This window comes from Camelina sativa, chromosome 15 (assembly GCF_000633955.1).
Source record: "Camelina sativa cultivar DH55 chromosome 15, Cs, whole genome shotgun sequence".
Classification (NCBI taxonomy): Eukaryota; Viridiplantae; Streptophyta; class Magnoliopsida; order Brassicales; family Brassicaceae; genus Camelina; species Camelina sativa.
In genome coordinates, this window is record NC_025699.1 from 16,968,358 (window position 1) to 16,986,789 (window position 18,432).

General features: G+C 37.1%; 2 protein-coding genes across 2 annotated transcripts; both read right to left on the reverse strand.

Annotated features, from left to right (window-relative positions):
- LOC104747017 (rho guanine nucleotide exchange factor 8-like) lies at positions 4,477-6,909 on the reverse strand. Its single transcript, XM_010468581.1, has 7 exons — positions 6,510-6,909; positions 6,306-6,422; positions 6,056-6,210; positions 5,894-5,968; positions 5,527-5,799; positions 5,133-5,453; positions 4,477-5,014 (listed from the first exon to the last, which is right to left on the reverse strand). The coding sequence occupies exons 1-7, from the start codon at positions 6,766-6,768 to the stop codon at positions 4,637-4,639; spliced, it is 1,578 nt and encodes a 525-aa protein (XP_010466883.1). The 5' UTR covers positions 6,769-6,909; the 3' UTR covers positions 4,477-4,636.
- On the reverse strand, positions 13,300-14,479 carry LOC109129115 (F-box protein At5g42460-like). The gene is made up of 2 exons (XM_019236749.1): positions 13,953-14,479; positions 13,300-13,522 (listed from the first exon to the last, which is right to left on the reverse strand). Exons 1-2 carry the CDS (start codon positions 14,477-14,479, stop codon positions 13,300-13,302), a joined length of 750 nt encoding a protein of 249 aa, XP_019092294.1.

The window sequence follows — 18,432 nt, forward strand, 5'->3', positions numbered from 1 at the left end:
ATTGTGTTTCTTCATCGCACCCCCAACTTTCCATGTTGGCATCCGTTAGTTTTCACACCTTTTTGTTTTACACCTCTTTGTTCATATAAAGTTGCAATGTTTTGATCCAACAATTGTGTTTCTTCATCGCACCCCCAACTTTCCATGTTGGCATCCGTTAGTTTTCACACCTTTTTGTTTTACACCTCTTTGTTCATATAAAGTTGCAATGTTTTGATCCAACAATTGTGTTTCTTCATCTTACCCCTAACTTTCAATGTTTGCACTTGTTAGTTTTCACATGTTTTTGTTTCATACTTTTTGTTTCACACCTCTTTGTTTTCACACCTCTTTGTTTTTATATATATACAGATTTTTATGAACTTTGAAAAATAATTGTTCTTTGAGTGTTATTAATTATCTCACCCTTTGTTAATGATCTCAAAAGTTGCAAAGTTTCAATCCAACAATTGTGTTTCTTCGTTGCACCCCTAACTTTCCATGTTGACACCCGTTAGTTTTCACATGTTTTTGAAGCTGTGTGGAATGCTGTTAGGTTTACAAATCAAGCAAAATCTTGGGCCCCTCTTGTGTGGCACAAAGCTGTCATCCCAAAGCATGCTATAAATTCATGGCTATTTATACTTAATCGCAACCCTACTCTTGATCGTTTGTCTACTTGGGGAGTTGATATTGAGTTAGACTGTCTTCTTTGCGGTTTGGCTCATGAATCTCGTAATCACCTGTTTTTTGAATGTGCCTATTCTGCTGAAGTATGGAGCTTGATAACACAAAGACTTAAGATATCATCTCCTCTGCTTCTTTGGGATCAGATTCTTCTTTGGATGCCAACAGCTTCAGCATCAAAACACACAAATCTTGCTCTCCTTCAAGGTTGGCAGGGTACTATCTATGAACTGTGGAGAGAGAGAAATAGGCGATTCCATGAAGGTCTTTCAGTCTCTCCAGCTTTAGTAGCAACAAGCATCATTTCCACGTTGAATAACAAGTGTAGTTCATTGATGCAATTGGGTTTGAAGCGAGGGACCTCACTTCTTCAATGTTGGACCTGTTAAATTTCATAACAAGCATTAGGCTCTGGTTGCTTCTTCCTCTTTTCAGTCCTTGTTTGTTTTATCCTTTCATCCTTCTAGCTTTTGCTAGTCTTCGTTCTTACTTCTCTGTTTGTAATCTGGTTTTATCCTGTAAACTTAATATTTTATTTATTTAAGAAAACCCTTTAACAAAAAAAAAAAAAAAAAAGTTTTCACATGTTTTACACCTCTTTGTTTATATAAACTTACAATCTTTTGATCCAAAGATTGTTTTTTTTCGTTGTACCCCTAGATTTCAGTGTTTGCACATGTTAGTTTTCACACCTCTTTGTTTTCACACCTTTTGTTTTTATATATATTTTTGTTCTTTGAGTATTATTAATGATCTCACCCTTTATTAACGATCTCAAAAGTGGCAAAGTTTCGATCCAACAATTGTGTTTCTTCATCGCACCCCCAGCTTTCCATGTTGGCGCCCGTTAGTTTTCACACCTTTTTGTTTTACACCTCTTTGTTTATATAAAGTTGCAGTGTTTTGATCCAACAATTGTATTTCTTCATCGTACCCCTAACTTTCAATGTTTGCACTTGTTAGTATTCACATGTTTTTGTTTCACACTTTTTGTTTCACACCTCTTTGTTTTCATATATATACAGATTTTTATGGACTTTGAAAAAAAAATTGTTCTTTGAGTATTCTTAACGATCTCACCCTTTGTTAATGATCTCAAAATTTGCAAAATTTCGATCGAACAATTGTGTTTCTTCGTCGCACCCCCATCTTTCCATGTTGACACTCATTAGTTATCACACCTTTTTGTTTTACACCTCTTTGTTTATAAAAAGTTGCAATGTTTTGATCCAACAATTGTATTTTGTCGTCGTATCCCTAGTTTTTAATGTTTGCACTTGTTAGTTTTCACACCTTTCTGTTTCACACATTTTTGTTTCACACCTCTTTGTTTTCACACCTCTTTGTTTTTATATATATACAAATTTTAAGGACTTTGAAAAAAAATTTTGTTCTTTGCGTATTATTAATGATCTCACCCTTTGTTGATGATCTCAAAAGTTGCAAAGTTTCTATCTAATAATTGTGTTTCTTCATTGCACCCCCAGTTTTCCATGTAGGCATTCGTTAGTTTTCACACCTTTTTGTTTTTACACCTCTTTGTTTTTATAAAGTTGCAATGTTTTGATCCAACAATTGTGTTTCTTCATCTTACCCCTAGCTTTCAATGTTTGCACTTGTTAGTTTTCACACCTCTTTGTTTTCACACCTTTTTGTTTTTATATATATACAGATTTTTATGGACTTTGAAAAAAAAATTGTTCTTTGTGTATTATTAACGATCTCACCCTTTGTTAATGATCTCAAAAGTTGCAAAATTTTGATCCAACAATTGTGTTTTTTTGTCGCACCCCCATCTTTCCATGTTGGCACTCATTAGTTTTCAAACCTTTTTGTTTTACACCTCTTTGTTTATATAAAGTTACAATGTTTTTATCCAACGATTGTGTTTTTTCGTTTTACCCCTAGCTTTTAATGTTTGCACTTGTTAGTTTCCGCATTTTTTGTTGCACACCTTTTTGTTTCACACCTCTTTGTTTCACACCTCTTTGTTTTTATATATATACAGATTTTTATGGACTTTGAAAAGAAATTTTGTTCTTTGAGTATTATTAATGATCTCACTCTTTGTTTATGATCTCAAAAGTTGCAAGCTTTCGATCCAACAATTGTGTTTCGGTGTCGCACCCCCAGATTTTAATGTTGACACCCATTAGTTTTCACACATTTTTGTTTTACACCTCTTTGTTTATATAAAGTTGCAATGTTTTGATCCAATGATTGTGTTTCTTCTTTGTATCCCTAGCTTTCAATTTTTGCATTTGTTAGTTTTTCGCACATTTTCGTTTCACACCTTTTTGTTTGCACACCTCTTTGTTTATATACAGATTTTTATGGACTTTGAAAAGAGCTTTTGTTCTTTAAGTATTATTAATGATCTCACCCTTTGTTAATGATGTCAAAAGTTGCAAAGTTTGATCCAACAATTGTGTTTTTCGTCGCACCCCCATTTTTCCATGTTTGCAGCTGTTAGTTTTCACACTTTTTTGTTTTACACCTCTTTGTTTATAGAAAGTTGCAATGTTTTGATCTAGAATTTTTGTTTCTTCGTCGTACCCCTAGCTTTCAATGTTTGCACTTGTTAGTTTTCGCACCTTTTTCACACCTCTTTGTTTCCACACTTTTTGTTATATATATATATATATATATATATATATATATATATATGTGTGTACAGATTTTTATGGACTTTGAAAAGAGTTTTTGTTGTTTGAATATTGTTTCATACCTCCAAGTTTTAAAAATTATGAGTATTATTCTCTTTAAATTTATTAATCAACATGATTCACTCATCTTCGTTATAATTTGGATTGTTTTATTTATTGATTCTTTCTTCTAACTTTTGTTTGGGTCGTTTTCCATTTATACACACATGATCATGTCTTCCAAGTATTAATCTAGGTAATTGATTGTGATTTCTAATTTTTCATCGATTTATTTTTTTAATCAATTTGGTTGGTTGTAACTATGAGCTCTTTCTTCCTTATTCTCTTATTATTTTTTTATAAATTTCGATAGAATAGTGATTTGAATTTTGTTTTATGTGAATATCTTTCAAAATTGATTATCTGACTATGATTCAGTAAACTTAGATTTATATATCTTTAACATTATTCTCTTATGGTCACGAAATCGATTTTTCATTTTATATATACAATAAATATTTTATTTAACTAATTTGGTTGATTAATCTTAGTCATTATTTATGACTTTTATACTATACAGTTAAAAAAGTACCATAAAGTTTTCATTCGAAATGTGAATTGACAATGTTAGTCATTTTATGTTTTTCGCACGCACCGACATCCTAGTATATATAATAATATGATAATGCTTTTTCAATAATTTAGCTAAGGTTAAGATACAACAAGCTTTTGGTTTTTGGATATCTACTGATCACCTCAACTTTTACCCGTTTGTTTCATGTAAAAAATTTATCTATTAGCGATCGAAAAAAATAAACAGTTATAAAGGATTTTGAAAATTGTACTTGTAAGGATTTAGTACATAATGTTACAAATCTTTGCAATATATAATTTGTTAACTAAAATGAGCTACATTAAGATTTTGAAAAGTTTCAAGTCCTATGCCCTATGGTGGGATTGGGAATGATAAAGTTTTGCTAGGAAAAGAGCTTAGATGCTCAATCTCCACGAGTAATGCCCATAAGGCCGTACCAAACCCAAACGTATTAATTAGATATCCCACTATATTGAAAGTCAAGAAAAGATAAATTAGAGAACATTTAAAGATTATGGAACAACCACAAACATGTACAATTGAGATAGTTATCTTCTTTTTAAAGAGTTTAAAACCCCTTAAGCTAAAAGACTTCCCTATCCGAGTAAAGAAAGACGGAAGGAAGGAATGGGGTATGTGATATCAATTCATTTGCTACTTTGCTTTCATCCTTTTTGCCTATCTACACTTTTATATATGTTCTCTATTAAAGTATATCTCATATGGTTAATTAATGTCTATCTTTGGGGCTTCTAAAGCCGTTCAAATTCTCTAACTTCTCCAAGTACGAGAGCTTTTTCGGCGTAAGATTTGGCGATTTAGTATGTTTATCGCCGCCTTTGGAACTATTATCGTTCCAACCCATGAAATCCAACAAAGTCTTGGAGTAGTGCGGGTCAAGCTTCTCGGTTTCTTCTCCCGAGTTGGAAGATCCCGCTGACTCGGAATCCGTCTCTGTTGTTCTCCCACCATCTGATGCTTCTTCGGATGAACCCTGCTTTCGTGCCAATGAATCTGTGTAAAGAACATCTTCTATCCTCGACATCACTGTGTAAGCCAAGCTCTCAAGTATCCTCGAGTAACTCTCCAAAACCGCTTGCCCAATGTCCTGTGTATTCATTAAACCAATCATTACTTCAGATTTTGTTTCTTGTCATTCAAGGCATATATAGTAGATGAGGGCTCAATCTCATGGTTAAGAATTTATACGTTGTTTTGCATTTTACCTTGTTAAACTGAATCTTGGAGATGTCAAGGGAAGATTGAGGAAGACCGGGGAATTTTTGTTTGAGCAAGACCAAGATCGTCTCAGCTCTCTCTTCGAACAATTCTCTCTTCTCCAAGCTAACTGCTGATCCCCAAGAAGATTTGCTGTCCTTTGTGTGAAGCTTCCTCTTCCATATCACAACAGATGCCTCAATCCTGTTCTTCAAATCCAACACTTTGTGCTCTGTTGACAAGTCCAACATCGACAAGAACTGCTCTGGATCAAACCATTCCTCTGTTATGCTCTTGTAGATCGAATCCCCGAGGCTGGCTCTTCCGTTCTGTCAACAAGTATCAAAGCTTAGAAGCCATTTATGTAGAGATAAAATGAAAAATGTAATTTGATTGATTTACCTTTGGGAGAGAGTCGATGTAGCTCTCGGGTATTGCCATTTCTGAGAGGACTTGAGCATTGATAGCCATTGCAGCTTTCTGAACTTGTGTGACTGAATCTTTTTGGAAGTAAAGCATTCTCCGAGACGGTTCAGATAAACCTCCAGGAGGAACCTTCACAGGAGGGAGCCACCACTTGTCGTTTGACCGGTCATTCCTCGCTTGCTTCCCTTCTTCTGAATCTCTCGAGACATACCAAAACTCGTTGTGTCCTCTGAAATTGTCCAATGTATCCTGAAAAATGTTATCATCATCATCATCATCATTAATCCATCAAACGCTAGAATATACAGCTATATTCAATACAGATCCAAATGGAGACACTTACGATGAGCATGGCATCGAGTTTTCGAAGAGCTGGAATGTTCATAAGAAGATCACCTCTTTGTCTTGTCACCATAATCTACACAAAAAAAAACACAATAAACATTATAAATTATTCGAGAGAGGTCGAACATTAATGTATTTTGGTTCTTTGGGAAATCCGAACCTCAGTGCAAACTCCTTCCTTGCTCGTTTGCTGAGAAGGAACAAACTCGACAATGTGATCAGTCACAGACAATAACCAATCAACCTCTTTCCTCCACCTTGCTTGTCTATCTTGCGGCATTGGTTGTAGCTTTGTTTGTTCCCCGAATATTGACGCTGCACATAATATCATCGTACCACCAACACAATCTTTAGAAACAAAAACTCTCATAGTTACTTGTGGAAGAAGAAACATGAAAAGAAGATATTACCTGCAAGATTTGTGATGGCATTGGAAAGTGCCAGAGCAGAAGATACGCCTTTTCCACCACCGGACATATCTTCTCCAAGAAGTAATTTCGCGAACCTGTCTTTCATCATCTCCATATCTACAATATTTTTTGTGAATATTAGGGTTTCTTTTTAAAGAAACAAAATATTGGAAAAAAAAAAAAAAAGGAAAAAAAGGTGTAGACCTGCTTGTTGTCTGTCGGATCTTTTTCCGGGCCGAGTAAGAGGGGAAATCATGGGACGGCTGCTCTCTACGGGACTTTCTGCGAAGCTGTCGGAGTTTTGGCTTTCAGGCGTGCTGGATTCGACAAGATGAGAATCTCCGTTCTCCACGACAATGGTTTGAGATTGTTGTTGTTGTTGTTTCGTCGTAGATGAATCAAACATTCTTTTGAAGTTGAATGATGTGGAAGCGCTTAGTCTTCGTTCCAACGCTGCAACCATGGTACGACAACGTTCGCTTGTTTTCTTGCCCCGCAAGTTAAACCCCTTTATGCCTTTAAAATCCAGCTGAGCTAAAGATGATACAACTCTAAGATTTTTGTTAAACGCATTAAGAAAAAGAAAAAAAAATCTGTTGTTTGGTTTGAGAATGAAACAAAATTCTTGTGAACAAACGTTTGTCTTGGATTTTTAAGGAATTAAAAGCATTTCAAATAAGAAAATAGTAAATCAAAATTTAGGAAGTAAATCTTTTTTTAGGATTCGTTATCTTCTCTTTTTTTTCTTAGAAATAAAAACTGATGGTTTGTGGTAAAAGTGACGTCCCACGAAGCACGGAAACGACAATAAAACTCCACAACTGATTCAACTTTCTTATGGGAGACCTACGTACCACTCATCAAATAGAGTATTTAGTTATCCCGGCCCAAAATTATGTCTTGCGATTTTTCGAGTTTAGAACTTAAATAAAGTTTTCGTTTATTTTTCGCTTTTGAAATTACCTTTGGTTAGCGTCGGAATTGGTCAAACTATTATCTAGAACAGTGTATTATATAGCCTTGTCTCTTGAGGGATGCAGATTCTGCTTTGCATTGAACAAATTAAAGACTAATGCTGCCTCTACCCTAACTATGATGAGAGGCAGGGACTACTACTACTAGCTGAGAGAGGCAGGGACTACTACTTGCTGCTCCAAAGTGACTACATCGACTCACTCTCGCGATCTGGATACACACGTCTAAGCCTCACTCCTCGCGGATGCATCACCTTGGATTCTTTAAATGCATGGGTTGAATTCAGCCCAATTTTATAGTAGAAGACACAAAATAAAGTTAATTAAGCCCAAATTCTACAAGTTTTTAACACTACACTAATTAATCTAATTGTGTTGAAGTTCTACATATAGAGTCCAAACTCCAAATTATATTTTTACGTTTTGATAATTACTAATAAGGCCCAAGATAGTAGATGTGTAGATCCAAATTAGTTTATGGTAATATCTAGATGAAACCTACTGTTCCATTTTTCTTCTATCCTTGTTACGACCTTTCCTAATGACCAGCATTAAAAATAAGTTCGAGATCTTTATGGTAAATCAAGTATTCAGTGAGCAAAGATTTTATTTCTCCTAATAGGAATTAGCAGTTAGAGATTTATAATCCTTTCTTCATAAATCATTAGTTTTCTCGGTTCCAATATGTCAAAACAACAATATACCATCTTCTTCTTTTTGCTTCAAGTACTCAACGTACGTTAGATGAATTATCCGTGCACACTAGTGTTTTAGTGTCCCAATCGACCTCGTGAATGAATTGTGTTATTATTGTTTTTAGTGTGCTGGATTCATGGATTAAAAGTCCATGCACTACAAGAAAACACGCCTTTTGCGAGGAAAAGTTGCGACGGAGGACAGCTATCGCAAATTTGCAGTGGATTTGCGACGAAGATACGAGAAAACAAAATACCTAGCAAATCCCTCGCAAAATTTGCGAGGAAGTCCGTCGTCGCAAATCCACTGTGCAATTGCGAGGCATTTACAACTAATTTGCAGGAGATGTCACATTCCTCGCAAATCACTCGCAAAATTGCGAAAACAGAATCAATAGCAAATTTGCTACGGACATGCGAGTGAATTGTGATAGCCATAGCAAATGAATTACAAAATTAGGAAATTACTTTTTTATAAATATTACAAAATTAATATAATTATTCTGAAATACATTTCAATGTTTTCATATATAAGATGAATTATTCTGAAATACATTAGTATTAATGATTAAAAAGTTGATAGAAAAGAGTATGATGAGACATTAAACCTTATAATATACTTGAAAGTTAATTTTACTAACTTTTCAAATTATTTTGATGGTTTTTATAAATTAAATATACATGGTTGCGACAAATTTGCGACTAATTTGCTATAGTCGCAATTCTATCGCAAATTGCGTAAATCATAGCAATTCCCTCGCAAATTACAACTTCAAACCCTAAACCCTAAACCCTAAAGACTAATTACATTAATATTAATGATTAAAAAGATGAATTCAAGACTTATAATCAAAGATAGGACAGTGCAACACAAAATATTTGGAGAATTGGACAATTTTTTGGAATATTTGTCAAATATATGTCTCAATGTAATGAACATATAGGAAGATAGTTAGAAGATAGTTAATGATTAGAGGAAGATGCAAAATTGGACAATTTACGACAAATATTTGATGATAGAAAAGAGAATGATGAGCCTATTGGACCTTATAATATACTTGAAAGTTTATTTGACTAATTTTTTAAACCATTTTTGATGGTTTTTATAAATTAGATATTCAAGGTTTGCGACAAATTTGCGAGGGACTTGCTAGTTGTATAGCAAATTACTCGCAAATCCATCGTAAATTTCACCAGTCATAGCAAATCCCTCGCAATTTAAACCCTTGAACCTAAACCCTTAAGACTAATGACATTACTATTAATGATTAAAAAGATGAATCCAAGATTTATAATCAAAGATAGGGCACAAATGATAATTTCAAAACCTAAACCCTAAATTACTCGCAAATTCATCGCAAATATCTCAGTCCATAGCAATTCCCTCGCAAAATCTAAAAATATTAGTTACATATTTTAATACGTTGGCTAGAGATTTGCGAGGGACCCTAGCTAATCCCTCGCAAAATTTGCGAGGGACATGCGACGCAGCGTTTTTCTATATAAATGGAAAACCTAGTTTGAGCGAAGCTCAAACTCTTCGCAGCCGACAAACCCTAAGTCTCTTCTTCTTCTTCTTCCGATTTCTTTCTTCTCCGGTTGTTTTCTTCTCTGGTTTTTGACTCCTCCGCCTCTCCCTTATCCAAGTCTACTCCTCCTCATCTCCCTTATCCAAGTCTTCTCCGGTTTTCGACTCCTCCGCCTACTCCCTTATCAAAGGTTTTTGATTTTAGGGTTTTTATTAGGGTTCTTATTCGATTTTGATTTTCATTTCGATTGTAGGGTTCTTATTTCGTTTCAATTTCAATTTTTGGGTTTCGATTTTAGGGTTTCAATTTTAGGGTTTTGATTTTTTGATTCGATTTTGGTTTTAGTGTTTAGGTTTAATTTTAATTTTATATGATTCTTATTAATTTTGACTTAAGGGTTTCTAATAATCTTCTCGAGACAATAACGGTACTTTTTTTTTTGTTGTAGATGTTTTCTGGGAACGACTACACACGATTTCTCTCGCAGACTAATGCTCCAAGTCCATGCAGTGGTGGTTCTCGAGGGTCGTCATCGGGGGTTCAAGGTTCTCGACATGCAACCTCACAGCATAGGCCTCCGACACCTGCTTCATCTCCACCCATTCGTACGTCTTCAACCGCTGCTGCATCTCAATCGATTGGTCCCGATGCAGCTACACCTTCATCTCCAGCCACTCCTACATCTTTGCCTCAACGTTTAAACAGTATGACGTTGGAGGAGTTACTCGAGCCGTCAAAATCTAACCCGATTAGATCCAAACCGTTCACCAGGAACTCTCTGGTAAGAGAATGATTAACTTATTTCAATTTTAAATTTCCATTTTTAATTTTAGGATCAATAATTACATCAAAACAATTATGTTATCCCTAGGTTTTGTGATGATGGGAAGGTTGCAGCCACTGTCCGCAGCATCTTTGAAAGAGATTTCAAAGAGCCTCATGCTAATTGGTCACAGACGCCACAAGCGGTCGTAGATCGTTGGTATGAAACTTTTGCGGTAAGTAATAGTTTTGTTTAGTTTAATCGTTGATATATAACTTATGTAGCTTGGATCAATACTAATATATTTTGTTTTCTTTTTACAAGCAAACATATAACTGGGACCGTTCTATAAACGGTAGAGTTAGACATGAGTTTGACAAGAAGTTGAAGGAGCGGATGTGTGATCAAGTGTGCGGGTGGAAGGGAAAGTGGAGGGAGAATGGTGATGATGCAAGGCCCCGATGGATTGATCCTCAAGTATGGGATGGACTAGTTAAGTATTGGGGTGATCCCAAATCAGAGGTAAAGAGTATGAACGGCCGTAAAGCTCGATATCATGATCCTGATGGCACTGGCATACATAAACACCGCTCAGGCCAGACCTCTTCTAAAGCTCGTGCCAGAAAACTTGTAAGCTTCTAAATTCTTACAAGTTACAAGTTACTACTTGTCTGTTAATTCTTACAAGTTACAAGTTTCTAAATTCTCTGTTACTTCTTGTCTTTTTCTTACTAATGACCTTTGTCTTTTGTTTTACTTTGTGTTAGGCTGAGGTGACTGGTGAAAGCACTCCGGATTATCTACGTGTCCTAGAAGACACTCACAAAAAACCCGATGGGAGTTTTGTCGATGGAAAGTCAGAGTCCATCTTCAATGAAGTGTCATCAAAGATACAAGAGGCTCAGTCTCAGCTCTGTTCAGGGGATAACACAGAGAGTTCTGCTTCTGGTGGGTTGTCTGTTCATGCCAAGAACAAAATTTATGCCGAGGTAAACTTCTTTTTTATGTTAGATGTTGGATGTTGCCTTATTGTTTGAACGTTTTTGTTGTGTTAGTTTGTCTCGTATTTCTTATGTGTTGTTGTGTTGTTGTGTTAGTTTGTCTCGTATTTCTTATGTGTTGTTGTGTTGTTGTGTTAGTTTGTGTTGTTGTTGTTTTGAAAACTCTAAAGTTTGTCTTGTATGAGATTGGTCTTGATAGTTTGTCATAATATTAGGATATGCTACATTTGTGTTGTTGTGTCTGTTCTAGGATCCGAATCTTGTATGTCACTTGTTAGTTCTTTCAAATGAATATGAAAGTAATTGTTTGATTGTATTGATCATAGTTGCTCCGAGGAAGAAAAATAGACTTTATGGAGTTGGTTCTCTGCAACATGAAGCATCTTCAGCCCATTTTGGACCATCGCTTCCGCCTACTGAGGATCCGATTGTTCTTGCTCAGAAGCTTGCTGTCGCTGAAGCTACTCTCGCAACCCAAGCCACTACTCTACAACCCAAGCCACTCAAATTCAAGACAGTGCACAAAAGATGCATAGCTATGATGCATATTTTGACTACCTTGCCGGGAAGGATCCTGAGTTTGCTGCTAAGTTTGGAAGCAGGCTTGTTGACTCCGGCACAGGCACAGGCACAGGCACAGGCACAACCAGTGGCACAGATACATGAACCGGAACTAGGGTTCCCTCTCCATCACCCTCTTTTTAAGACAATTTGATATTAAGTTCTAATGTTGATTTTGTTTTTTGGACATGGTTGTTGTTAAGACAATTTTTTGTTTAGAAACAAAAAATTGTCTCGGTTAATATGTATGTTTGAATTTCATTTTATATTTTGATTAGAATTTCTATTTCTTATAAAATATTGTGAAAATATAAATATATAAATATATAAATTTGAAAATTAAAAATACAAATATCAAAATGAAAAAATTTCTTAATTCCGTAGCAAATTTATGCCACGGATTTGCGATGATTACTAATTTGCTACGGATTTTGCGACGAAACACATATCTGGGTTTATAATTTTATTAAAACTTTGCAATGGAAACAACGTCGCAAGGATCTAGCAAATCTGCGAGGGATTTACGTCGACACATTTTGCAAGAGAAATGCAAGGAATGTTGTTCATCGCAATTTGCGAGTGTTTTGCGACGGATAAATATTCGTCGCAAAATTTGCGAGGAAAGTGCTACGTGTATTAATTTGCGACACGCAATTAGCGAGGAATTGACGATCCTCACAAATGCGTCGCTAACAACAGTTTGCGAGGGAAGAGCGACAAATCTTGCCATCGCAAATCGCGTGTTTTCTTGTAGTGATGATAATTAAGGAACTCTGGCAATCTGTACACATACACCTCAGCCTTTCTACTGGCAGATTCATCACCTTGGATTCTTGGGGCAGGGGGCGATGGAATATGGAATACGCAACACTTGCGGTAGCCGGTAGTCGTAAGGGAACTGACAGGCCAATTTGTAACACTTATCAAATCAAGGAGGACTCGAAGGAATTCAGTAACTTATCTCATAGAATTTTTTTGAATCCTGAGGGAGTGAATAAAAGTAGGTCCTTCTAGTCAAGACCTAAGTGACCCCCTTACTTATTTTTTGGCAAGAAAACAAGTATATATGATTAAGCTTTTGGTAAAACCAAAACATGTATTTCATTCCTAATGAGACTTTTACATCTATGAAAAGAAAAAAGAAAACAACACAAACAAAAGTCCAAATCATATTTGGGTCTTGAAACTAATTAGAAACAATTGACCAGACCAGTTCAAAACAATAATAATTAAAGACTATAAGAAAGAGATGGTGTGCAAGAAACAAACAGAGGTGTTGNAACAACGTCGCAAGGATCTAGCAAATCTGCGAGGGATTTACGTCGACACATTTTGCAAGAGAAATGCAAGGAATGTTGTTCATCGCAATTTGCGAGTGTTTTGCGACGGATAAATATTCGTCGCAAAATTTGCGAGGAAAGTGCTACGTGTATTAATTTGCGACACGCAATTAGCGAGGAATTGACGATCCTCACAAATGCGTCGCTAACAACAGTTTGCGAGGGAAGAGCGACAAATCTTGCCATCGCAAATCGCGTGTTTTCTTGTAGTGATGATAATTAAGGAACTCTGGCAATCTGTACACATACACCTCAGCCTTTCTACTGGCAGATTCATCACCTTGGATTCTTGGGGCAGGGGGCGATGGAATATGGAATACGCAACACTTGCGGTAGCCGGTAGTCGTAAGGGAACTGACAGGCCAATTTGTAACACTTATCAAATCAAGGAGGACTCGAAGGAATTCAGTAACTTATCTCATAGAATTTTTTTGAATCCTGAGGGAGTGAATAAAAGTAGGTCCTTCTAGTCAAGACCTAAGTGACCCCCTTACTTATTTTTTGGCAAGAAAACAAGTATATATGATTAAGCTTTTGGTAAAACCAAAACATGTATTTCATTCCTAATGAGACTTTTACATCTATGAAAAGAAAAAAGAAAACAACACAAACAAAAGTCCAAATCATATTTGGGTCTTGAAACTAATTAGAAACAATTGACCAGACCAGTTCAAAACAATAATAATTAAAGACTATAAGAAAGAGATGGTGTGCAAGAAACAAACAGAGGTGTTGTAAGTTACTGGACCTTAACTATTGGATCTGCACCGAACTTGGAACATACGAGAACACATCTATGAGATCCAATTTTTCGAAGCACCCATCTTCTCCAACTACGATAGATGTCCTACCATGTAAGCCTTTACCACAAACAACTGCTCTTTTCTTCTCTTTATCAAGGAAGAAACTTTGAACTTTAAACTGAGATAGAAAGTAAGATTTACGCACGAGTTGAATATCAACTTTAAAGAATTTGCTCCACGACATAGCATTGGATTCAATCTTAGTTGTAATCCATATCGCCAACTCATATCTACCCCGACACCTAACAAAAAGCACCGCAAGCTGCTCTTCTCTAACACAAGATAGAATCACATCATCATTGAGTTCAAGCGGCAAATGCAGACGTGGTCCAAATATCTCTGTTGTAAAATCAAAACATATTACAAAATCTTGCCCTTTATGAGCAAGAAAGTAAGTATTCCCCTTCAATGAAATGCCTCGTTTAAACGATATATCATAAAAACTAGGAATGATATCCCAAACCCTCCACGAATTAGACTTAAAATTGTAGATTTCATGCCTTGCCATTGCAATATGATAGTAATCGTCATAGAAAAGCCTCAAGATTTTGTGGTTGCTCTTGTTGTCGTATCCTATAGCATACAAATCAGATAAGTGGTAATCGTTGCTAAGTTGGATCCATTGTTGGGTTTGAATTAGTCTTTGGTTGTTTGTTTCAGTTCGAATAAGCTCCTGGTCTGTAGGAGTAATTAGTAGTTGTCCAAGTATTTCGGTTTCTTAGTTTGCTTCCGTAAGTTTTGTTTCTCTTGTTGTTACTTTGGCTATTTAAAGCCTGCAATCTCTATCAAATAAAGTATCGAAGTATTCAGCTTTTGTGTGAGTTTTATCTGAGACCAACAAATTTGGTATCAGAGCTATAAATCGAGAGTGAGAGAAACACAAGTAAGAGGGTGAGTGAAAACAAGGGTGAGTGAGATGGCTGAATCAAGCAGTTTTGCGCAGCCAAGCATTCCTCGATTTGATGGAGATTATGATCATTGGAGTCTCCTTATGGAGAACTTGTTGAAATCAAAGGAGTATTGGGGTGTGGTGAGAGATGGGTTCGTTGAGCCAACCGACGCAGAAACTCTATCCGACGCGGAGAAGAAGACACTTGCTGAAGCGAGATTGAAAGATCTCAAAGCAAAGAACTATCTGTTCAGTGCAATCGACAAAGCTGTTCTCAAAACGATTACATTGAAGGATACTTCTAAACAACTATGGGATTCAATGAAGATCAAGTACCTGGGGAACTCACGGGTGAAGCGTGCTCAACTACAGACCTTGAGAAGAAATTTTGAGCTGTTGGAGAAGAAGACCGGAGAATCAGTCACAAATTACTTTGCTAGAGTAATGGTGGTGGCCAATGATATGAGAAACTGTGGCGATGATATGCAAGACGTCAAGATAGTGGAGAAGATCTTGTGCACATTGACTGAGAATTTCAATTACATTGTCTGTTCGATTGAGGAATCGAAAGACATTGATAATTTCTCAGTCGATGCATTGCAGAGCTCATTACTAGTACATGAGCAGAAGATGAAGAAACCTGTTAATGGAGGCAAAGATCAAGTGCTGAAAGTCTCATATGATGATAGAGGAGGAAGAGGTAGAGGAAGAATGGGCCAAGGAAGAGGAAGAGGTCGAGGAGGAAGATCTTTTGTCAAAGCTACAATCGAGTGCTTTAAATGTCACAGACTTGGACATTTTCAATATGAATGTCCAAACTGGGATGGAAAAGCAAACTATGCTGAGGTCGATGGAGAAAATGAGGATGTGTTGCTCATGGCATTCACAGAAGGAAACAAGAAGGAAGAAGCATGGTTCCTAGACTCAGGCTGCAGCAATCACATGTGTGGAAACAAGACGTGGTTCTCCACACTTGATGAAAATTTTCGTCACTCGGTGAAGCTAGGTAACAATTTGCAGCTCGGAGTGATGGGGAAAGGAGATGTGAGTCTACGATTGGAGGGAAGAACTCACACCATCTCAGACGTTTATTTCGTTCCTGATTTGCGTAGCAACTTACTTAGCATTGGACAACTTCTGGAGAAAGGGTGTGAAGTGTTGATAAAGAATGGAGTCTTCAAGCTGTTTCATCCAAGAGTTGGACTGATCCTGCAATCCTTCATGACTCAAAACAAATTGTTTAAAGTCATGGCAGCCATACATGGATTAGATGTTGCACCTGAATGTCTACAAACCACATCCGCAGATGAGTTCCAGCTTTGGNGATGCAGACGGGATTTTTATTCATCAAAGCAAGTATGCGGGAGAGATTCTGGAGCGATTCAATTTGTTGTGTGGTAATGCTGTCAAGAGTCCAATTGTTCCGGGAACAAAGCTCTCAAAGGATGGTGAGGGAAGCAAAGTGGATGAAACTCTTTACAAGCAGCTGGTGGGAAGTTTAATGTATATTACTTCAACCAGACCAGATCTCATGTTTGTGGTCTACTTGTTGAGTAGATATATGAGTGCTCCAACGGAACAACACTTGCAAGCTGCAAAACGAGTGCTCAGATACTTGAAAGGTACGTTGTCTTTTGGTTTGTTGTATAGGAGAGGAGGTGGTTAAGAGTTAACTGTCTATACAGACAGTGACTATGCTGGAGATGTGGATGATAAGAGANAGAAACCATTCCAAAGAAAAGCTTGTGGCGATCTTCACGACGTCTACAGGTTGTGCACTCGGATCTCTGCGGTCCGATCTCTCCAGTATCGAACAGTGGCAAAAGATACATCCTAACCTTCATCGACGATTACAGCAGAAAGGTCTGGACCTATTTTCTATCAAATAAGTCTGATACATTCGCTCTGTTCACAAGATTTACAAGTCAAGTTGAGAGAGAACAGAATGGGCTGTACATGTTTTAAACAGAAGTCCTACATCTGTTTTAAAAGGAAAGACACTAGAGGAGATGTGGAGTGGAGTAAAACCATCAGTGGATTATTTCAGAGTGTTTGGTTGCCTTGCACATGTACACGTTCCAGATCAAAGACGTAAGAAGCTCGACGACAAAAGCATTACTTGTGTGTTAATTGGGGTGAGCAGCGAATCAAAGGGCTACCGACTTTACAATCCAGCCACTGAGAGTGTTATAACAAGTCGTGATGTTGTGTTCGAAGAAGAAAAGGGCTGGAACTGGGAAACTAGCGGTGGAGAAACAAATGAGGAACCACTGATCTGGGAAGGTGATGAAGGTGATAAGTCTGATGGAGAAACAACAGATAATGCAGAACCTCAGCTATCGGATGCTCCAGGGATGCCACAAGAACCTGCAACACCTCAGCCAACACAAGCTCCATTGACGCAAGCTCCACTAACGCCACAATCACCACATGCTCCATCGCAAAGAACTCGTAAGCCAGCTTCTTATTTACGAGATTATGCTGTTGGAGAAGAATTGTCAGAAGAAGAAGAAGAAGAAGTCACAAATATGGTTATGTTTGCTTCTCTCGATGATCCGTCAACATTTGAAGAAGCAAACGTAGAAGAGAAGTGGTTGGGGGCGATGGAAGCTGAGATGGAGTCGATTGAGAGGAACAATACATGGGAGCTTACAGAGCTTCCTAAGGGAGCAAAGAAAATTGGTGTGAAGTGGGTCTACAAGACGAAGCTTAATGAGAAAGGTGAAGTAGACAAATACAAAGCAAGACTTGTAGCAAAGGGGTATGCTCAACAACATGGTGTGGACTACAATGAAGTCTTTGCTCTAGTGGCACGATGGGATACTATTCGCATGATTTTAGCATTGGCAGCTCAGAGACAATGGTGCGTGTTTCAATTGGACGTCAAGTCTGCATTTTTACATGGAGAGTTGTCAGAGGAGGTGTATGTTGAACAGCCACAAGGTTACATCAAAAGGGGAGAGGAACACAAAGTATACAAGCTTAAGAAAGCTTTGTACGGTCTTAAGCAAGCACCTCGAGCGTGGTATAGCAGAATTGAGGCGTATTTTGCTAAAGAAGGGTTTCAAAGGTGTGAGTATGAGCATACTCTGTTCATTAAGACGGGAGAAGGTAACAAAATTCTTATTGTTAGCCTTTATGTAGATGACTTGATCTTTACTGGAAATGATTCTGATATGCTGGAAAAGTTTAAGTCATCTATGAAGAATGAATTTGATATGACTGATCTGGGTCGAATGAAGTACTTTCTTGGTGTCGAAGTGGTACAAGATGCAGACGGGATTTTTATTCATCAAAGCAAGTATGCGGGAGAGATTCTGGAGCGATTCAATTTGTTGTGTGGTAATGCTGTCAAGAGTCCAATTGTTCCGGGAACAAAGCTCTCAAAGGATGGTGAGGGAAGCAAAGTGGATGAAACTCTTTACAAGCAGCTGGTGGGAAGTTTAATGTATATTACTTCAACCAGACCAGATCTCATGTTTGTGGTCTACTTGTTGAGTAGATATATGAGTGCTCCAACGGAACAACACTTGCAAGCTGCAAAACGAGTGCTCAGATACTTGAAAGGTACG